This window comes from Crinia signifera, chromosome 2 (genome assembly GCF_055691185.1).
Source record: "Crinia signifera chromosome 2, ASM5569118v1, whole genome shotgun sequence".
Taxonomy (NCBI): domain Eukaryota; kingdom Metazoa; phylum Chordata; class Amphibia; order Anura; family Myobatrachidae; genus Crinia; species Crinia signifera.
Window position 1 is genome coordinate 226,028,892 of NC_139218.1, and position 24,410 is coordinate 226,053,301.

A 24,410-nucleotide genomic window follows, 5' to 3' on the forward strand; every position below is an offset into this window, starting at 1 on the left:
TGTCAGGGCCTGTCCCGCTGTCCCACCCGCGGGCGGCAGTGTCCTGCGGTGTGGGGGGGCTGTTGGGAGTCCCCCCTGTCAGCTGCTAAGCAGCGGGGAATAAAAGCTGTGCGCATGCGCACAGCGTCTATTCCCGCAGCCAGGGGGCTGGGGACATGGCTAGAGGCTCACAGAGCCTCTGGGTCATGACCACATAGCGGCAAAATGGGGGCGTGGCCTCGCGAAAGAGCCGTGAGTATAGGCCACGCCCCAAATCAGGCCACGCCCCCGAAAATTCGTCCCGCCTGCTGAAGTGCCAAAGTTGGGAGGTATGCTGTATGCTTGTATCGCTGATATACTGTATTGTTATATCGCTGATATACTGCATGCTTGTATCGCTGATATACTGCATGCTTATATCGCTGATATACTGTATGCTTGCATCGCTGCTATACTGCATGCTTGCATTGCTGATATACTATACTGTATGCTTGTATCGCTGATATACTGTATGCTTGTATCGCTGATATACTGTATGCTTGTATCGCTGATATACTGTATTCTTATATCGCTGATATACTGTATGCTTGTATCGCTGATATACTGTATTCTTATATTGCTGATATACTGTATGCTTCTATCGCTGATATACTGTATGCTTCTATCGCTGATATACTGTATGCTTGTATCGCTGCTATACTGTATGCTTGTATCGCTGATATACTGTATGCTTGTATCGCTGATATACTGTATTCTTATATCGCTGATATACTGTATGCTTGTATCGCTGATATACTGTATTCTTATATCGCTGATATACTGTATGCTTGTATCGCTGATATACTGTATTCTTATATCGCTGATATACTGTATGCTTGCATCTCTGATATACTGTATTCTTATATCGCTGATATACTGTATGCTTGTATCGCTGATATACTGCATGCTTGTATAGCTGATATACTGTATGCTTGTATCGCTGATATACTGTATTGTTATATCGCTGATATACTGCATGCTTGTATCGCTGATATACTGCATGCTTGTATCGCTGATATACTGTATGCTTGCATCGCTGATATACTGTATTCTTATATCGCTGATATACTGTATGCTTGTATCGCTGATATACTGTAAGCTTGTATCGCTGATATACTGTATTGTTATATCGCTGATATACTGCATGCATTGTATACCCATCAGGGTGGGTATACAATGAAAATTGGGGTCTGGGGGGCATTTAACATTGGGCCCAATGTAAAATCGGGTCTCAGGGACCATTTTACATTGGTTCCGATGTAAAAATCGCATCGATCGCATTGCATGCGATTTGGTTGCATGCGATTTGGTTGCATGCAATGCGATCGACGCGATTTTTTAGGACACGATGGACACAATCAAAATCGCAGGCGCCGTGCTAGGAAACAAGTACCGTGCATTTCATCTAAATATAGAGGACACCTGAGGGTTCTATCCCGCCGTAGCTCTAGACAAGGGATGGGGAACCTTCGGCCCTCCAGCTGTTGTTGAACTACACATCCTAGCATGCCCTGCAACAGTTTTAGCATGGCCAAATAGCAAAACTATTGCAGGGCATGCTGGGATGTGTAGTTCAACAACAGCTGTAGGGCCGAAGTTTCCCCGTCCCTGCTCTAAACTGTTATGGTCTCAGGTGTGGGAATTTATGCAAAGGGACATAAATCTTTAATTATTATTATTAAGCAAAATATCATTCTCATTTTCTAGTGCAGGTCTTAATTGTATTATACAGGTTTTATAATGACTGTTATATTTCATAAATCAAATTTGTCAGCCATTCACAACTGTACATTAAACAGATACCGGAACTGACACCATGGAAAGAAATGTTCCATGTATGTAATTAGCTTTTGTTCCATTTTAATGAAAGACAACTTGAAATTAGCCATTTTCTGAGCAGCTATTGCATGAGGTTTAGGGGCATAGGTTAATATTTGTGGGGGGTGCCAGCAAATATTGTTCTGCCCGAATGTGCTGTATGTAGATATCTTTATTATTAACAGCAAACCTAATAGGCTCATATGGGGTTATTTTATTGGCAAAATTGCATTCCAGGGCTCGGCATCGGTATCTAGCACCATCTGAAGATAGCGTTAGCCATTCTAACCTATAGACTTGGTAACATGTGACATATTGCAGCAATATAAAATTCCCATTTGATTTTTAAACAACAGATGCTTGTATTGTATTTTAGTTATTTTGAGTATCATTTGGAGTTTTCTAATGACATTTTATTTTGCAATTGTGATTTTAGTGGGATTTATTCATAATTGCGCAGACACTATTTTCTCTTGTTTATTACACGTCATTACATTATTCTTTAGTGCACATAAGGAGTAATATAAAGGGTACTTGTGTAGTTTCACTACGCTCGCCACGCTATTTAAAATCAACTCCATGCCAATATGGATAGTGGGGGTATGAACTATCCATGTTGGCATGGAGTTAAGTTACTTTTTTTTTACATAGTTTGTGGCGAGCGTAGAACCCGGAAGTAGCACGGCGCCATGCTGGCGCCGTGAAACTACACAAGTACCATATAAAGTAGAACTCTGAGTATCGGAACTACTTCAGACCACTGGTATATAATGGGTGCACTCATTCTTTCAATACTTACCCTCTGGAGTCCCACGTTGGCAGCAGCACTGCAGAAGCTATCAGAAAAATGGTGCGGCAGCTATTTTTCCACAGAGACCTGTGCATCCGCATTTAGGGCCTTATTCAGATCTGAGCTCAGTACAAATTTGTTTGGAAGATGGGCAAAACCATGTGCACTGCCGGTGGGGCAGATGTAACATGTATAGAGAGAGAGTTCGATTTGTGTGAGTTATTTTGTTTCTGTGCAGGGTAAATACTGGCTGCATTATTTTTACACTACAATTTCGATTTCAGTTTCAACACACCCCACCCAAATTTAACTCTCTCTGCACATGTTACATCTGCCCCACCTGCAGTGCACATGGTTTTGCCCATTTTTCAAACAAATTTGTACTGAGCTATGATTAGCCTTAAGGTGCCCATTCACCTGCGGGCAGTGCGATCTGTACTTTGAGGTGCGTGCTCCCGCAGCACCTCATCGCACAGTACAAAAAGTATGTGCTGCACATACTTTTTGTACTTGCTTTTCATTGCATCGCATCGCATTGCATGCACAACGCATGCACAAGGCATGTAATGCGATGAATGCTATTTAAGCTCAAAATGCACACCCGCATCTGGATGTGTATGGGCACCTTTACTGCTTCACAGCACTGTGGTCATGGGTTTGTTATCCAACATAGTCCTAACAGTGTGGAGCATTCGTATTCTCCTAGTGGGTTTACTCTGGGTACTCTGATTTCCTTAGACAATCACAAGATATAGTAGTAGGTTGAGGCTCTCATTAAAATGAATTGTAGAATGAATGTTTTTTGTGTGTACATGTGGGTAAGGGAATATAGATCGTAAGCTCCACTGGGGCTAGAATTGGTGTGAATAGAAACTATTCTCTGTGAAGAGCTATGGAATATAAATGCGCTACTGTATATAAATAACTGCTTATAAATCTAATGACCCTAGTACCCAAAGTCTATCGCCCTTCCAGCTAGAGAAGAGGGGGCTGGATAGAGACTGCACACAGTCAGTCCCCACTTGATACACCCTTAATTGGGTCTCAGGTTGATTTTGATTATCGGTTTGTTTTCATCACTGCATATGTATTAAACTATGTACTGCAGGCCTATGTTGTTGTTTGAATATTATTTTATCCAATTTTACCTTTATCGGTTAATATTCCATCGAATAATTGATATCATAAGTGAATGAGACATTAAATAAGGAAAAAAGACACCGAACTTTACGATAAATACAAAATAAATACAAAGTAGAACTAAAAATAATTTTTTGGTTCTTGTAGGGGTAAATGTTAAAGACATCACACTCCTGGCAGGTTATGGCCAAGTATGGCCAATGTTTTAAAGCAGGCAAGTAGCAATCAGGTAAAAAAGCAAAACCAAGTTGGATTTGTGTTTTAGATTATTTCTACTTTAAAATGGAAGTTAACACTTTATTACATTTATGCCATGGATTTCTCTAAGACACTCTGTCAATCTATCAGTGTATTTTAGGTCATTTCAGAATTAAGAATATATCAGGCACAAGATTCCATAATCTGAATGACGCTTCATGGGATGGTAGTGTAGTAAAAGATTGCTTATATAATAAAATACACTCCTAGGAATAGAGCTAGAATAATGATGCTGTGTAGTGTGGCTGGGGTAGGACTGGGAACACTAATAACCAAATTCCTTTTGAGTAACATGTAACATTTAATGGACAAATATAGAGAGCACAGTAAAAGTAACACAACAAATTTGTAGAGGGTTGATATTGAAATACTGGTGGTCAGCAGTGGCAGATTTTACCAATGGTCTGCGGGACTGCCCCTCACCCTCACCCCCCAGTAAAATCTCCTTAGTGAAGCCAGATGCAGTACGTGAGACTGCACTGACTTTACTGGTACTGGCAGTGACTTCCTTTTGGAAATCCTACCTACTAGTCACCTGTGGTAAGGCAATCCCATTGGGAGGTGTTTCCTCCCTCTGGGACTGACAGTTTGTGCTTTGATAGGCAGGGAGATGGCTTCCTGTAGGAGGCCACTCCGTGCCTTGCTGTACAGCCCTAGCCGGCTTCTATGGGCTGCTGCCGATGCAGCCCATAGCTGGGGGTATGCGCATGTGCTGTACCGTCATCGGTATTGCGCATGCACCAGGCCTGGCGCCGACTACATTGTACAGACACCAGTGCCCTGGATGGCAGTAGAGTGGCAGCCCCACTTTTATAAGCCTCTGCTGGTGGTCAGGATACCAAGGACGTAATCCTGACATATCATGGAAAATATTTTCATGTTTTCATGAATCCTTGCAATGCTCCTTTCATCTATTAATCCTTATTTTTACTTTCAATGGTATTATTTAAATAATGATTTAGAAAAAATATATATTATAATTTTTTGTTTTACCAGAATTATTAAAAACCATTATGTGGTTCCTGGCGAAGAAAGTACCACAGAGTATTCAATGTATGGGGAAGGCTACACCTTGGAATGTGACTGTCACAGTGATTGGTATCAAGATGATAGTAACCAGAGGGATTACAGGTAATAATCTGTGCACATCAACCTTTAACCCACATGTTATAAATTGAATTCTCAAACAATAAATGATTAATGCTGGGTGATTCTGCTGTCATAATGTTACTCATACAGTTTGACTTCTTCATGCATAATGTTATTGTCAAACCATCACTGATAAGTTGCTGCACCTTCTTTTTTTGCATAGTTTTGCTGTTGAAATATTGTGAATATATGAAGTGGCAGGGAGAAACAAAGGCCTTTACTAAATTATAGATATTAATAATAATAATAATATTAATAATAATTAATTAATACAATCAATAAAAACGATACTTGTGTAGTTTCACAGCGCCAGTATGGCCCCGTGCGTCTGAGTCCCCTTGCGGGGCTCACTTCTCTCGCCCACGCAGCAGGCTCGGTGGCTCGCTACGCTCGCCACGCTATTTAAAATCAACTCCATGCCAACATGGATAGTGGAGGTATGAACTATCCATGTTGGCATGGAGTTAAGTTACTTTTTTTAACATAGTTTGTGGCGAGCGTAGAACCATGCTGGCGCCGTGAAACTACACAAGTACCATAAAAACAATGAAAAATTGATCTGAGTAGTAAAGGTAAGTGTAAACACTACACCTTAATAATAAGTGTTGTAGGTGGAGCGGTGGAAATGAGGAGATTACTAAATTGCTAGTTTTGACTAATTGAGACTGTAGACTATGATGTATACATTAGGCTTAATGCAATCAATGTTAATGTCATGAAACATAATTAATGGCAATAATACAAGTTGAATACATAAAAGTAAAATAGGAACTGTTTGTTGGGTGCTAATATTAATAATAATAATTGTAAACAATTAATAGCATTTTGATTCAGATCAATTAGGCCGCAGTAACAAGAAAAAATTAACAGCTAAAAGCAAGCAAAAATGACGCATCATTCATTAAAGTGATGTTTGACCCTATGGACCTATTGACTGTCTAACATATGTAGTCAATGTATTGACTGTCTAGCAAGACACTATTGATCTATCATCCTACAGCAGGTTTATCCATTCATTATAGCTATAAATCAGTATATCTACCTCCATCACATCAATGAAGGCTGCGTCAACTGTTATATTTTTGGGTGGGGATTAAAAGATTGACAGTTTCTAGGTCAATAGGTCTACACTAGATGTTAGATGTTAGATGCTCAATAGGTCGACAGGTTCAAAAGGTTGACAGTTAAATGGTCAACATGGACTTAAGTTGACAAGGCCAATTGGTCAACAATGTCAAAAGTTTGACATACAAATGGTCAACAGAAAAGTGGTAGACATTTTTTTATGTCATTTTGACTATAATCCAAACCCTAAAATAGCCCTCTCCTAGCCCTTTCCTTGGGGCCTGACCATAGCTCTCCTCTAAATGCCTAACCCTAACGCTATCTCTAATCCAAACCCCTAACCCTAAAAGTCATGCAAATTCCGGAAAAAACATGTGTTGACCTTTTCAATGTTTTCCCTTTGCATGTCAGGAAAAGATTCATTATAAAAATATGACGAACAAATACAATATAATATGTAAGAACAGTAAGACAAATGGTAGATGATGGTATTCTATGACTATATTAACATATTGTAGGCATTTTAATATACAGTAGCAAGGGCTAGACAAAATCGGGCTATGACAATAGTATATTAAAATGAAGGACCGTTACTCAAAGATTCCAAAAGATACCACGAGGTATGTGAGAGAGTTTTTAAGGGCTATTTTCAAGGGGGGCGACAGAGTACCGACATATGGCAGCCATGCGTCAAACAAATTTCCAGTCAGTTTCTCTTTTTGAAGTGTTGTTTCTGTCCAGTCCATCGTGAACAAATGGGATATTCTTGGGAATGCCAAGGACATGGGGGATGGATCTGGAGAGATCCATTGGGATAAGATGGTTTTTTTATTGCCGTTGCCAACTTGGTGAGCAATAAACGATTTCCAGGAGTCAATTTCTTACGGTCGCTAGAGGAATTAGTGCCCCAGAATGCCCAAGATTTGGAAATGTTAAAATCTATATTCAGTACTGACTATATATATTCCTGAAGGGAGAACCAAAGTGATTGTACAACAGTGCAAGGCCACATACAATGGAGAGCATCTGCATTGTGTTTCCCACATTTATTACAGTTAGAGTTAGGAGCCTCCCCTATGAGTTGTTTGAGTCTTGAGGTCAAATAAGATCAATGTAAAGCCCTGTAGACATGCGTCGATTTTTCCTGATTTTCGATTCGATTTTGTTTTCTAGAAGCAAAATCGAATTGAATCTTAAACGAAAATCGAATAGTTTTTGTGTCACTTTCAATCTACATTCGATTCGATGCGCGCTCCCGTTTTCACAAAATCGAACAGAAAAATCTACTGTGCAGCCAAGGAAATATCGAATTCGATCTAGTAAATCAAATGTGTACAATGTACCATGAATTTATATCGAATTCAATATCAACTTCGATATCTCATGCAAAAGTACAGATCTAATGCCAAATGGAATGGAAAGATCTAATGCCAGATGTAATAGAAAATCCAATCTAACATCATCAAATTTTTTTTAGCTAAAGGTTTTGTGCATGGGAGTAGGGTAGTGCTGCAGCTTCACCTATCTGCCAATGTGACAATGATTAATGGTGCTGAGCATCGGTTGCCAAGGCACACTGACTATATACATATATATATAGTATATACCCCCTGCAGTTACCCGTTGACCAAGTTTATACTGCCTTTACTCTGTGTTTTGACAGTGTAATATTCTCCCATGCAGTTTGCGGCCAGTAATGACAAGTGCAAGGGGCCATCCTTGTCTAAAGTGCCCCGTTCCCCCCAAAGGCTTAATCTGGCACTGTTTTCATTCCATGCTTTATTTTTGAATCTTTTACATTTTTTGTCTGTTCCATGTTTATTGTATTTTTAGTGCACTTTTTTTATATATTTGCCATAATGTTCTTATTGAAACAGTTAAGTGAACTACAGATGTGTCCACGTATATATCTGCCCTCTAATGCATAATGGGCATGTTCTTCAGGCATCATATGTTCACAGCCTAGCGCACAGGTAAACGCCACACCTCCCACCAAGCAAATAATCTTGGTAACATGCAAGGGAATGTGTACGGTAACACATCCCCTCGCATGTGGCCCTTGGTGCAGGCATCATCATGCCTGCATCCTAAGGGGAACGCCCAGCATTTTTTTTTTGGGGGGGGGGGTGCCCATAAAACACTGGACGTTCTCCTGCTGCCACCCCCTTCCCTCCCTTTACTGAGAGAACGCCTCAGCGAGTGTGATATTTGCCAAAGGTGTTGCACATGCACATTCACATATTGGTGAATGCGCAGACCCCCACCATCAAAAACTGGGCCGATTTTTTTTTTTTTTTGGGGGGGGGGGGGGGGACTGTTAAAATGTGTCTTATTTACAAAATGGAGCAAATTGCTGATTAAAATGATATGTGGCATGCCTATATTCAGTGTGTGACTGCTGCTGTATCCTGGAAAAACTGTAATGTACCTTATTTTTATGCATATATAGCTACAGTCACACACTGAATATAGGCATGCTGCATACATATCGTTCAACAGCTGCATGTGCATCCTCTTTTGTCCGTTTTGCAAATAAGATTCATTTTAATGGAAAAAAGATGCCCAACACTAATGAATCATGCCTTGGCATGGCGTGATTAGAAGGGCTGTTAAACATGAAAGAAGGCTAGCTGTACATAGACACATCCGTAACACATACCTCCCAACTTTCTTGTCGCCGGACCCGGGACACTGCTGATGCAGTCGGAAATTTCGGGGTGTGTGGCCTAATTTAGGGGGCGTGGTCTATACGTGTGGCTCTCCCGCGAGGCCACGCCCCCATTTTGCCGCTATGGGGGCGTGAGCCTCTAGCCATGCCCCCAGCCCCCTGGCTGCGGGAATAGATGCTGTGCGCATGCGCACAGCGTTTATTCCCCGCTGCTTATCAGCCGATGGGGGGACTCCCAACAGCCCCCCCTCACCGCAGGACACTGCCGCCTGCGGGTGGGACAGCGGGACAGGCCCTAATAATCGGGACTGTCCCGCTAAAATAGGGACTGTTGGGAGGTATGGTAACACCATTATTTGGATTACAATTATTAATGTGTCTATAGACAGAAGAAATTCTACCCATGAAGTAATATCCATTGAATTTTCCATTTTTAGTATAAACCATATACTTTATATATACCATATAATTCTATTAAATCTATACCAAATAGATAGAAAATCTCTCTTATATATACTGTAGCTCATTTATTAGGTAGACAAGGTTGCACCTTTGGATTCTCATCTATATAAGTTATAGCCGTGGTCGGCAATCCATTGCTCACGAGCTACTGGCAGATCGCCGCAGCAATCCGGCTGGCTCGACCCCTCCTCTGTCAATCTGGCTGCTGCCATCCCCTGCCCTACTGCTGCCTTCCACCACTTGGCCATTGCCCGCTGCCTTTACCTGTTTGCACTCCTCCATCTTTGAGGAGACAGATTCTAGAGATTATATTGACCTCAAGCAGCTGCAGCAATACGTGTAAGTGACTTAGCGCCTAGCGCTGATTCCACTTGTTATAGAGAAAGATGAAGCTTTCAACAAACATCCTGCAACGAGTGTTGACCCTTTTCAATGAGCATTAAACTCTGGCAACAAGCATTGACTCCTGGCAATGAGCATTGACCTCTTGGCAATAAGCATTAACCCCCTTGGAAATGAAAAATAACCCCTGGCAGCATGCATTGAACCCTGGCAACGGGCATTAACCCAATGGCAAAGATCATTAACCTCTGGCAATGAGCAGTATATTGTGTCAGGGGCATTGCAGTGTGTGACATAATGGGTGAAATTTACTAAGATGTGAAATACACTTCACAGGTCATGTTGTACTTCTTGTACTTCATGTACTTCTTATTTATTTACCACCCTCTAGAAGATAGTAGACAGGATGTGATTGGTTGCCCATAGCAACATGACCTGTGAAGTGTATTTCATATCTTAGTAAATTTCACCCAATATGTCAGGGGCGTTATGGTTTGTGGCATATTGTTTCAGGGGCATTGTGGTGTGTGGCATAATGTGTCAGGGGCATTACAGTGTGCAGCATATTGTGTTAGGAGCAATACAGTATGTGGCATATTGTATCAGGGGCATTGCGGTGTGCGTCATAATGTGTCAGGGGCATTGTGATGTATGGCATATTAGGGCCGATTCTGGCTTACTCTTAGTGAACCAAAATCGTCCCCTGCCCCGATGGTAGTGGTTTACGCATGCGCATTTCTGCACATGTGCAAACCCCAACTGGGAGCGGCCTCTGCGATTACAATGTCTCTGGGCCACTTGCAGAGAGGAGTGAGAGACAGGGTTGTAGAAGGGTGGTTTTCCCATGGGAATGCGGGTGGGACGAAGTCTCAACAGACTTACAGATGGAGCCGTCTCCATCTGTTCCTGGCGCCCACCAGATCCCTTTCACTGGCGAACGCCGGTGATAGGAACTGTATCCCGCTGGCTGGGCACCGTCACCCTGCCCGTCTCCACGGGGCGAACGTGCGTCTCGTGCGCGCATGCCCCAGGCTGTAGCCGCCCGCTGGTGGGGGCTGGCGATAGAATCGCCAGCCCCTGCAAAGATGTGGCCGGCTACATCTGTATATTTGCAAAGGCAGGAGAAATCATTTGACTACAATTCAACTAGAATCAGCACCATTGTGTCAGGGGCATTGCAATGTGTGCCATATTAAGCCTGGGGCATTGTGGTTTGTGGCATATGTCAGAGGCTTTATGGTATGTGGTATAATGTGTGATAAGCATTATGGTGTGTGTCATAATCCATAAGGGGCATTTTTTCTGTTACCAGTCAGGTGTTGTTTTTAGCCCAAAAAGTTTAGTAGTTCTTTTGTCTCAAGTAGCTTATGGTGAATAACAGTTACCTTTTGCTAAAAAGATGCAGCATTGTGTAAAGAGAAAATAACATTAAGACAAAGGCAGCCTGCACATAGAATTCTCAGCTCCAGAAAATAGGGATATTATGAGCATGGGTTCTCAAGAACACCCATCAGTGGCGCACACAGGGGGGTTTCCGTGTACCCAGAAATTTATTGCCGCACGCTAATGACACAGGAGGTGCCGGACTGCTGTGGAGATGCAGCCGCATATTAAACTATGAAGTGCCCAGTGCCGTGGTCCCATCCTCTTCCTCTCCTCTCCCCCGGGCTTTGAGCAGCAGAGGAAGCAAGCAGCAGGGTAAGCTGTCGACTGCAGTGTCCGCTAACGTGAGTGGCTGGGCTGCTGTGGAGATGCAGCTGCATATTAATTGCTATGAATTGCCCAGTGCCGTGGTCCCATCCCCTACCTTTCCTCTCCCCTGGGCTTTGAGTGGTGAACTGCAGCCAGGGAAGCTGCTGGCTGCTCTGTCCGTTAGTGTCAGCGGCTGAGCTGCTGTGGAGACGCAGCTGCATATTAAATTATGATGTGGCCAGCGCCTTTGAGCACTCCAACCTCTTCTTTTTCTTATAGGTATTAGTTTCTTTCTGTAGCTTTTTCTTGTTTTTTATTTGAATCATTAATGTTACTGCCTATGTCAGACTCTCCCTACCTGACCTGCCTGCCTGTGACAACCATTTTGCCACGTAAATGTCAATGTGTTCCTTTTGTGCCTATATATATATATATATATATATATATATATATATATATATACACACATAACTATATACTGTATATTACTGTATATATACTTCCAGCAAAAAAGCGTCACTCCGGGACTCTTTAAGGCATTTTGGGGGTTGACATAATAAAGCATGGCCGTTTTGCACTTTAAGGAATCCTGGAGTGTTGCTTTTTTGCTGTAAGTGTTAAAATTGGCGCAGAACCCATCCAATTGAGCACCCGGGCAAGTATTAGAGTTATATGCCAATTCAGTTCTAGAATTAGTACAAATATATATATATATATATATATATATATATATATATATATATATATATATACTGTACATACACTTAAAAAAAATTGGAAACTCCCCTTTAAAAATTCTGCATTTGCCACTGCCCATCCCACAGATTTGGGGAACTGCATAGAGATTACCTATATTTTATATATTGTGACTTTACATTTGGGGGCACCATATACCCATCTAATGTTTTCCTCAATTTCCATCTCCTTTCCACTGTATTTGCTAGTTTTCAGTATGTTAAAATAATTGGAATGAACAACAACAACAGCAACAAAAACCTTTTTTAATTACTTCAAGTTCCAATTACCCATCAGAATAAAGAGAGAGCATATATTAAAAAAAACAGTTAGATTAATTTTTAACAGTACGCAAGAGAGAGGAAAGAGAGCAGATGTCTACCAAGTACCCAGCTAAGCAATTTGCTGATGGATCCTTATTTATAGACAGAAAAACTATCTATGCAGCACAATAGGCAGCAGAATACAGATAAAGACATGTGCATACATACATATCTCCTTATTTAAGTTGGAATAACTTACTGTACATTAAACCTATGGCAAGTCAGCAGTATCTGGCCTGGCCTCAGCATAGTTCTGCCGCATAAATTATAAGTAGGCAAGATGATTGGAGAAACTGGCCTAAGAGAATAAAGGCCCATTTTTAGCAGTGTCTGAAACCCCAAATGAGTGATATCCAGTGTTATGTTGCACTTGGAGTCTGGTACTTGACTACGATGATGTAACAGCCAAATGACACACCCGGTCCTAAGATCCATGACCCCTACCTCCCACATAATAATACAACAAGTAGCAGGGATGCAGTACAAGACCTGTAGCGGTGGCAGGAGTGCCATCCATTGTACAACTGTTTATAATTTTGTAGGGGGGCCAACATAATTTAGCATCTTCTAATTTAATGATTTTGGAAGGTTAGGGACTTACCTACTGAGCACAAGTTAAGCTCATGCATGTGTCCAGCTCTGTACCAATATGCACAAACTAAATATTGTTCCTGATCTTTTATATAAGATAAAATAATTGTACAATGGAATTATAGGTGCATCCTCATACATCTATCCTGAATACGCCATGCAGTACGAGATGCCTCGCAGTAAGCCGCCAGGTCCTGTGAAGCTCTGCTAATTACAAGCATCTTTTTTGTTATTGTTTTGCAGAAAATGTGTTTTAAAACATGATGTGACTAGGATTCTCAGTGAGAGAGAGAGAGAGAGAGAGAGAGAGAGAGAGAGAGGTTTAATGTGTGTATATATTATATATATTTTATTTTATTTTTTTATTAGATGCAGATACATCTACATGGTAGTAATGCTGCCCCAAATGTAGAACTAGTGGTTGTTCAGTGGTGTGGTCAGGCACCTTACATAATAAGGCCCTGCATTTTGCTGCTATTCATGTGCCTGTTGGGAAGAGGTAGACCCAAGTTAGTTCATCACATCACCTTTGCCATTTCGGCACAATTATTAGGGAGGGGATGGTTCTACAATCACAGGCTACATGTTGGTGAACTTTAGCAAAAAAAATGAGAAACACCACAGATATCATTGTAGAAATGTTTAATCATATATTTTAAAATATATAACTGAGATCCCTGAGTTACTACTTCTGGTGAGCGCCGGCATTGAATGAGAGGGGCTCTATCTGTTATATATATATATATATATCCCAAATGTGGTTCAGCGCCCTTTACTCAATTGATAGTCCATACGTCATTTCTCCAAGATAACAATTTATTAAAATCTTCAAAGTTTGATTGACCGTCTGGCCGTACAACAGAATCCCAACGCGTTTCGTCCTAAGACTTCATCAGGGGATTGTAAACAGTCCGAATATTACATTTCTTATTGAAACGATTAGGAGATGCAATGTCGGTGAACAATTATTACACCAATAAGGATATATGATATGTCTCCTGTCCTTCTCTTGTAAGCCCTATGAGGCTAACCTCTCTCAGGGACCTCTATCTCTTGCAAGGAAGGAGAGTAGAACTCTGATGACGAGATTAAATCTCGAAAGATCTTGAACCTGTGTGGTCTCCAGTTATTTCAAGTCGTCCGAGTGCCGCCAATCTTCCAATTATATTTGCACACCCCAGCATGAATGGATTGGAACAGTGAGTGCTACCCACACTTTGGATATATATATATATATATAGAGAGAGAGAGAGGTCGTGAGGACCGGCACTTAGAGCATCCAGCAGATCAACAGATAAGGTGCCTTCCACAACAAAGATATATAGTGGCGATTTCCAAATTAATGAAAACAGGAGGCGGCACTCAAAAAACGTGGATAACTTGTATTAAAACACAATAGTGCAAAAGCTGTCAGTATACGTGGTCAACGGTTTCGGAGCTGACGCCCCTTTCATTAAGACCACTGACACATCAACTAAATCAGAGGTAAACACAAGAGTGAAGTGCAAAATGTTTTGCACTTCACTCTTGTGTTTACTTCTGATTTAGTTCATGTGTCAGTGGTCTTGAGGAAGGGGCGTCAGCTCCGAAACCGTTGACCATGTATACTGACAGCTTTTGCACCATTATGTTTTAATACAAGTTATCCACGTTTTTTGAGTGCCGCCTCCTGTTTTCATTAATTTGGAAATCGCCACTATATATATATATATATATATATATATATATATATATATATACCCACAATAGTATTACTTGGCGCCCTTACAATAAATGGTGATTTCTGTCTCTCTTTCACTTTATAATATACACACAAGTAACAGTTTTTAAAACATATAGCATTTATTAAAAAAGCTTTTAAAACACTTTTACGAGTGAAGTTCTTTTCACAGAGGTATTTTTCACAAGATTGTGGATGAAATGTAACCCAACGCGTTTCGTCTCTATTAGTGAGACTTCATCAGGGGTACTAGTATTTAAACAAATCTTTTATATATTCGGTTAAGGTTCTTCTAAAAAGACGAATTATTGGCTGACCATCTAGTAAAGTGAATGAACCCTTCTGTACTGGGTCGATTTCCTGTGATGGATTTAAGATCACGATAATGTTTGCCTTGGTAGGGTCTTTATAACAATGGATGTGGAGAACCCTTTAAATGGGGGACGAGATGTTCCCCTGTTCGACTGGGTTATTCCCCCGTACAAGGTTCAAAGGGCAATCCAAATTCTGATTGAATCAGGTAATGGCCTCTGTATATCCTCTAACTCGTAGTAGGGAACTTGTCTCCTAACAGGTATTTTTTCAGATATTTTTTCAGAATAAATGTTTTAAAAGATTCCTGTGGTATAGGTGCATGTGTTCTCATCAGAGTCCTACAAGCAAGCAATATATATATATATATATATATATATATATATATATATATATATATATATATAAACAATGTAAATCTCATTAACTGGTCCATTATAGTCCATCAGCTGCTCCCATTCAAATACATGTAATGGACTAATACATTTGCTTGAGCAACTTGCCATCTTTGTGTACAGGTGTTCTGTGAGGCATACATGAGATTAATATTGGGATGACATGCTGGTCCTGGCAATTGCAGTTGGAGGATCTTGGAATGCTTGCAGGCAGTGGCTGGCTGGGCAAATGGGTGGGGGAGCAGGGTGCAGTCTGACTTCTGTGCTGGTACAACTCTATAGCCCTAGGACCTCTGACCCATTCTGTATGTCGATAACTGATGGCCGCAAAGTTTTCTGAGGCTTCCTCCCAACTGCCAGGCAAGATGCTTTGTCCGAGCTTTTGTACAGTAGAGTCAATGGGTAATGGGGCACCAACGTTTCATTTTGATGCTGATTTTATTGTCTGTTTATCAAATATATATGAATATGTGGTACTTGTGTAGTTTCACGGCGCCAGCATGGCGCCGTGCTACTTCCGGGTTCTACGCTCGCCACAAACTATCTAAAATAAACTAACTTACCTCCATGCCAACATGGATAGTTCATACCCCCACTATCCATGTTGGCATGGAGTTGATTTTAGATAGCGTGGCGAGCGTAGCGAGCCACTGAGCCCGCAGCGTGGGCGAGTGAAGTGAGCGCCGTGAAACTACACAAGTACCGAATATGTTACTTGTGGAAGCCAGTGATAGGGTCAATCCTCATCAGTTTGTGGGCTGCCCAGTGTCCCGACACCTCCCAAATTCAAATGATTTTGAGGGTAAATTGTAACTGTATGCAATAGGGTAGGCACATCAAGAGGGGAAAAACATGTTTGATGAACTACGTAAACTAGAGTAATGATCATGAGCATCACAATTACATTTTAATGCTAAAAATTGCTAAATCATGCACTTGTGTCTACAAAATCTAAAGGCTAAATATCGTATTAATGGCACTATATTGGAAACTACTGAGGGGGAAAGGCATTTAGGAGTCACTAAGGCAGGTAGGCAATGTAACAAAGCAATGAGGAAAGCAATGAGCAGCAGAAATATAGAAAGATCTAATAATGCAACGGTGTATACCCCCTCATCTAGAATACTGTGTTCAGTTCTGGAGGCCATATCTCTAGAAGGATATAAATACTCTAGAGACCGTACAAAGAAGGGCAACTAAAATGGTGCTTGTCCTATACTACAAAACTTACCCTTGAAAGACTAAAAAAATCTCCATATGTATAGTTAGCAGCAGAGAAGGGAAAGGGGGGACATGATAGAAGGTTTCAAATATATCAAGGGTTATAACAAGGTCCAGGGGGGGAATCGTCTTCAAATTAAGTTTTAGAAAACAAGGACATGCACTGAAAATGGAGGGAGGGAGGTTCAGGGAAAATGTGAGGAAAAATTGCTTCACAGAAAGGGTAGTGGACAAGTGGAATAGCCTCACATCAGAGGTAGTAGAGGCTAAGACAGAACTATTTAAACATGCATGGGATAGACATAAGGATAACCTTACAAATAAATAAGGATCAAATAGTGGTTGAGGTTAAAAAGGGGCGCATTAGATGGGCCAAATAATTTTCATCTATGCCTCTAAATATATTGCAAACACATATTTTGTGTTTAGTAAATGACCTTGAATGTCAGAGAAGAAACTAACATTGTCTTAGGAGAGGGATGTAAATGTGATTAGATTTTCACATGACGACACCTTTTGGAACCAGCTGAAAACTCAGTGGTAGAAGGTTAACAGATGCCTATCAACTACTTCACACTTCAGATGGTTTGACCGTAATTTACCACTATGCATTTTCTCTTTTAATTGTAGAATAAAATGAATCTGTTATATAAAGTTACCTTTAAGACGTCTTGCATGAGCAAACATTGTCAGTCATACCCTCTCACTTACCTCCAGTTCTTTTACTGCATCAGTTATGCTACATCTGAAAACTCATCTCCTGACAGCTCCTCAGAAAAAATTAAATTAATTCTACGAGAAAGAATTGGGGCAAAGGAACGCCATCTCTGCTGATCCTGCACTGATTGTTTCTTTCTAGAAGTTATTATAAATCATTAACTCCTTTCATTTAAGTGTGTGTACGTGGCTGTCCCCTCCAGCACTGCATCTGTTAAACAACCAGTGTTTTCTCTCCTGCAACCACTACTCACACATTACATATTAATCATCCAGATATTGGCAAAAAGCGCTTTGAATATATAAGCTGCTTGAACTATTCAGCAGCTCAAGAGGCTTATAGGGAAACTAGAGATGTGTCTTAAGTATCTATTTCAAATACAGCAAATAAACAGAAGATCTGTTAAAAGAGTATTTAAGTATATTACTCATTCTATTTCTCTATCAATCTATCTATCTATCTATCTATCTATCTATCTATCTATCTATCATAGCCATTTCAAAGGGGCCCAAACACCGCTCTCCACAGGAGAACCATATATAGTTTCCTATGTCACCATGGGGTAGATGTATGAAGCAGTGATAAGGAAGGAGAAGTGATAAATTGCCTGGTACTCTATCACCGGCCAATCAGCTCCTGACTGTTGCTTTTTAAACCAGCCTGTTACTTAACAGCCAGGAGCTGATTGGCCGGTGATAAAGTACCAGGCACTGTATCACTTCTCCCTTATCACTGCTTCATACATCTACCCCCATGTGTCATACTGTATTGCTGCCAGTACACATTATGCCATACAGTGTCCTGAGTTTATAATATTGTATGCCATATTGTCATAACCCCAGTCCATATTATGCCACATTGTAGTGACCCCGGATAAATTTATTCTACATCGTAGTGTCATTCTTGAAATTGGAATGTCATCCCATTCAGGCCAGGCAACAAGTTGGATTTAATTGCTTAGGCTGGGCATACACAATACGGTACTGCTTTCCTAGCACGGCGCCCACGATTAGCATCGCATGAATCGCAAGCATCGCATGCATCTTATGTGTTTCTGCACCACAAGATGCATGCAATGCTTGCGATTAATGCGACTACAGTGATTTTTTCATTGTACCCATTTTTATCGCATGCATCGAATCAGTCGTACTGTAAACATACATACAATGTATGCGATGGACGCGATTTACACGATTTCATACATTTGGCGCATGTTTAACTGTGGTTGCAATGTGCAATAACAGATAGCAACATATGTCACATATGTTGTTATGCGCTATTGCACATAGCAACCACGATGTTAAATGCAGCCCCACGCCAACCCCCCACTATAAACGCGAAGCGTGGCGAGCGGCGGCGGTACGCGTCCTCCGACCTTTTCATACCCCCACTATCCATGTCGGCGTGGAGAATAGAAAGTGTGGCGAGCGCAGCGAGCCACCGAGCCCGAAGCGTGGCGAGCGGACGCGGATACCTGTGAAGCTCGCGAGGGGACGCGGATACCTGTGAAGGTATCCGCTGCGCTCGCCACGCTTCGGGCTCGGTGGCTCGCTGCGCTCGCCACACTTTCTATTCTCAACTCCACGCCGACGTGGATAGTGGGGGTATGAAAAGGTCGGAGGATGCGTACCGCCGCCACTCGCCACGCTTCGGGTTCATGTTTATAGTGGGGGTTAGGGTGATTACACAATTTATACGTATAGGGGGCATACATACACCATAGTATATCGCACCCATCGCACCCATCGCATTAATTGTACATCTACAACTACATACAATCCATACAATTGACTCGATGAGTGTGATGCATGCGATTTAAATGCATACATCGCAGTCATTGCATCGCACGCATCGTAGCTAACTGTAGTACTGTTTTTCATACGATACCTGCGATTTAAAAACCAAAATCGCAGGCATCGCACAGATTGTATGCCATATAAAAATGTACACGATTACTGCGATGGGCGCCGTGCTAGGAAAGCAGTACCCACAATACAATTATCTGATTCCCCAATCCAGGTTATTCTCCCATTAATGGAAGATGAATATTAGTTATATACATTTCCAGTTTTTTACTGATAGCCGATAAGACTTTTTTTATACATTTATCCTGTGGCTAATTACTGCTTGGTGTACAGTTAGCAGGTGTATCATGCATTTTAGAAAGCTATAATTCTACACCAGTCCAGTCATTATTATACATTATTTTATTATGTTTTTAAGATTTATAGCTACTGTGGGTATATGAATTCCTGCATTTTAGAGTATCCAATAGAACATTAATCATCAGATAAAAACTGATATACCGTAATTGCAATAATTATCTTGTTATATTAATTTAAGCATCTTGTCTGCAGTTAACTAATATGGCTCCTGTCTGATATTTAAACTGTAGTCTTTTCACATCCTGGATGATAAAGTAAGCATGTTAAAATGACTGACAGAAAATAGTTTTGCAATTTCTGCACAATTGAGACAATTGTTGAGTTGACATGTGACAAACTTTGCCTAATATTGAAGTGGGTGCATTATAACGATTTTGTTAATATCACTTACACTTGTCACATACTGTATTCCAATCACAAGCTATGTGCCAATCATATACTATATGCCAAACACACATTCTCACTTTTGCAATATAATACAACATACAGTACAATAATATCAAAGACCTTTCAAATGACATTACACTGGTAGTGTAGTTTTTCTCATGTCCTCATGTACCATTTCACTGGGTGTTTTTCTTGGATGAATGTTTTGTATATTGTAAATTAAGCAAAATATAGCATATTCTGTATTTTTGTCATGGTCTATCAACATGCAAAGGAGTGAATAAGATTTTGTTTCTTTAAAGTTATTGGCCAATATGTTAACCCAGAGGCTTAGGGGGCGGCTTGGACCCAGGTTAACCATTTGCATACCAATTTCCCAGTTTTGCTCACTAAGCAGTTGAGTATGATCAATACTCAACAATTTTCCAGCAGTATATACTACTGCACCTGTGTATAATGCCAACATGAACCCTTGGGTCATATATATTGTGTGTAAATCTGACTCTTATACTATTAGTACCTCCGCAGCTATTTACCTTACCACATGTCACTACGATAATGTGGCATAATATGAACTAGGGACACTGTATGTCATAATGTGAATTGGGGATACTGTACAGTATGTCATATTGTTAATTGGGGATACTGTGTAGCATAGTGTTTGCTGGCAGCCCTTCAATGTGACATAATGTAAACTAGGGAACTACGATGGTTCAAAAAACAAACTACGGTACTACTATGTGGCATAAGATTACCTAGGACACTTCTATGGCTCAAAATTACTGCAGACAAGTGTCTCTCAAGAAATATTGGGATAGGGGCCCCTTCAGAATGATACTATGGGGCCCACAATGTTCTCATTACTCCCAGAGCCAGCCCTAGCCAATTTGATGCCCTTGGCAAAATTTTGGCTGGCGCCCCCAAGCACTGCTGCTAGTTCCATCTCTGATCCAGCACCCCTCTCACAGCAACGCATCCATAACTCAGCAGCACAAATCACAGCAGCAGAAAGCAACAACCACCATCCACTGGCGTATCCATAATGGGACCAAGGTGTGCCACACGCCCTGCACCTATTACATTCTACTCACCTCATCATTAGTATGGCAGAGCAGCGGAAAAGACCACTGAGAAAATGGATGCGTAGTGACCCATATTTGAATTACACAGCACATAGTGACTCATATTGGCATTACACATCACGTAGTGACCCATATTGGCATTACACAGCACATAGTGACCCATAGTCACATTACACAGCACATAGTGACCAATAGTCACATTACACAGCACGTAGTGACCCATAGTCACATTACACAGCACATAGTGACCAATAGTCACATTACACAGCACGTAGTGACCCATATTTACATTACACAGAACGTAAAGACCCATATTCGCATTACACAGTGCGTAGTGACCCATATTCGCATTACACAGCGCGTAGTGACCATATTCGCATTACACAGCGTGTAGAGACCCATATTCACATTACACAGCGCGTAGCAACCCATATTCGCATCTAGTGACCCATATTCATATTACACAGTGCATAGTGACCGGTTCACATTACATAGTGCAAACTGACCCATATTCACATTATACAGGCGGTGGGCGTTCGGCAGGCAGTTCTCTGCTCGTAAGCAGCAAAAAGCCACTTCTTAGCGAGCGATCCTGAAGCAGGCATGCTTCACACCTGCTTCAGGCCAGGCCTCTCACACACAGCCAACTCCCTCACAATATATCACACACACACACACACTTACTCACTGGTTCCCACGCGCACCCCTGTCTATGCTTCGCCTCGGTCCGCTCCTCAACTTTCATTACATGGCAGTGGGAGGAGGAGTGTGGTGAGCCGGGTGACACAGACTCAATGCGGCACCTGGAGACTGACTCCGCATACTAGACCATAGGAGCAAGGGCTGCTGCTGGGCATGCGCAGCTGCCCTCCTTCTTGCAAAGCGGACATTTTTACTTAGGGGCAGATTCTAATATACAGCGCAGCAGTCCTACCGACGGCCTCAGCACCAGAACTATAATCTAGCACCCGCGCTAGCGAGCAGGCTCCGGGCGCTCAATTCGGCTGAAGTGCCAGTGCCGGTAGCGCTGACAAACGGATGCCCCACTGATCACCAATGTTAAAGGAGGCAGTCGCCCCTAGGCATAGGCCAATGCCCTAGGCAATTGCCTAGTTTGCCTATGCCTAGGGCCGGCTCTGATTACTCCCCTAGTTCATACGCTTATATTTTAAGGAGTTTATATTCCTGCTTCCTGTAGAATGCTCTGGAACATTTGTACTAACAATTTGAAGTATACAGATAAGGGAAGCCAATCCCGGGGCATTTTTTCAATCCCGGGATTGAAAAATGCTCAATCCCGGGATTCCCGGGATCCCGGGCTTGGCTTTCCTAATAAAAAAGACACCCTGGCTGCCCCACATTTACTTACATTTGAGGGTGTAGCAGGGTTGCCAGGAGCCCGGTTGCTGGGTGGGGGGATGGGTCGTCCATGCTGCTGGCTGAGTGCGGGCTGGCGCACTGGCTTTGCGCTGGCTGGATGGGTCGGCTTGCTGGCTGGGCGGCTGGGCGGGTCGGCTTGCAGGCTGGGCGGCTGGACGGGTCGGCTTGCTGGCTGATCCGACTTGCTTGCTGGGCGAGACGCACGTGCGTCCCAGTCTGATAGAGTCTCTCTCAGCCGGCTCTCGCCAGCTGGGACAGTCTGGTGAGAGCCAGGCAAGGAAGAGAGGGGCTCCATCTGTATTAGACTTAACCTTTGTAGTTATCTGCTGAACGTTAACCTTTTGCTATGAACCAGTGGCAAATTTATATGGATAGCTCTTGTGCAAAAATATATACTTAGAAACTATGGAAAACCTCAAGATCTGATTTATATTGATTCCTTAATTTCTTAAGTGAATTAAATTGTTTCAGATACTTCCCTATACTGATGACATATTATTATTTAATGAGGGGGTCCACACTACCCCGGGGACCCCATCCAGGGCTGACCAGTGTCCCCCAGCTGTGGCATTACATCGCTGGCTGTTGAGCCCGGTGCTGGTTCCAAAATACGGAGACCCCTATTCTTTTTGTTCCCCATATTTTTGAAACTAGGACTGGTCCAAGAGCTCAATGCCATTTTCTTAAATAAGGGGGGAACCCAGTTAAGAGACATTCCTGTTACTAAAAATCACTTTACGATTTCTGGCTTCTAAAAAATTGCACCCTATTACATGTGTGATTTTCGGCTGAAAATCACACATCTGACATCTGCGATTTTTTTAGCTGTCTAAAAATCACACCCTAGGCAAGATAAATATTGTGCCCCCTCTACAAAAAAGTATTAGCATTGTAACAACTCCTGTATACCCGCTATTACATCAATGTCCCCTCTACACAGTACACTATTGCACTGATTCCAATCCCTTCAGTCCCCGGCATGTTTACGGCATGCAAAGTTGCGCCACGGTTGGAGAACATATACCCTCTGCTGCACCTGCTGCTCTCCCTCTTCCCCATGCAGTGACAGCAGCACGGTGTAACCCTCCTGCCTGCACTCTCACTGTTTCCCACTCTGCAGCTCCTCTCTACTCCACATTCAGTGAGAGCGGCACAGTGGCACCCTGACACTCCTGTCTGCACACTGTTTCCCACTCAGCGGATCCTCAGTCAGACACACTGGACAGTGCAGAGCACCGTGCCTAGGATACAGAGGGGAAGCGTGCTGCTGATGCTGATCTGCGCTCCTCCACTGTGTCCTAGGCTCGGTGCTCTGCAGGCTGCACTGTGCAGTATATAAAGGGGAAAAAAGGAGGTTGTGTGACTGCGCTAAGAATATTTGGGACGTTTAAAATTAGACGACACAGTTTAATGGTTAAATGAATGAATAAACAATGAAATGCACCTAGCAGCCGCTGGTTGTGGAGGGGGCTGGTGTACAGAGCTCTGTGCAATGAACACCTGCTGAGTATGGAGGGGGACTGGGGTGCGGAGGTCCATGCAGCTACCGGATTTGGAAGGGGGGCTGGGGTGCAGAGGTCCGGAGACTACTCACTGGACCCGTGAAAGGGGAATGCTATCATGTAACCGCTAAGTGGGTGAGGGTAGATAGCTCCCCCTAGTGGGTGAGGGGAGCCAGGATCTGCACCGTGCTATGAATAAAAAATAAATAAAGCAGTGCTCAAAGGAAGTTCTGGTATGCCATACCAGTGTATACTGGCCCACTTTGAGCACTGGTACCGAGGCAATGTTCAACTTTGCTTGAAAGATCAAACTTCTATATCCCCATTGTATTAATTTAAAAAGGAGCATATTTTTACTAGAGATGTGCGGGCTCGGATTTCAGAGATCCGAGCCCCCACGGACGTCATCATTCCGAGCCCGATTCCGAGCAGCGCTCTGAGATTCCCGCCTGACTCGGTCCGTCCGCGTGATTAGAA

At 42.2% G+C, this 24,410-nt stretch overlaps 1 protein-coding gene across 3 annotated transcripts in view; it reads left to right on the plus strand.

The window, feature by feature from the left end:
- Positions 1-24,410, plus strand: part of SRRM3 (serine/arginine repetitive matrix 3) — a 334,253-nt gene that overhangs the window by 240,725 nt on the left and 69,118 nt on the right. For 2 of the 3 annotated variants that reach the window (XM_083173931.1, XM_083173930.1), the window contains one exon: positions 5,021-5,155. The exons of the other annotated variant lie outside the window; for it this stretch is intronic. In XM_083173931.1, coding sequence (XP_083030057.1) covers positions 5,021-5,155 — 135 coding nt within the window. The remainder of the gene's footprint in view (positions 1-5,020; positions 5,156-24,410) is intronic. 3 annotated transcript variants of the gene reach the window in all.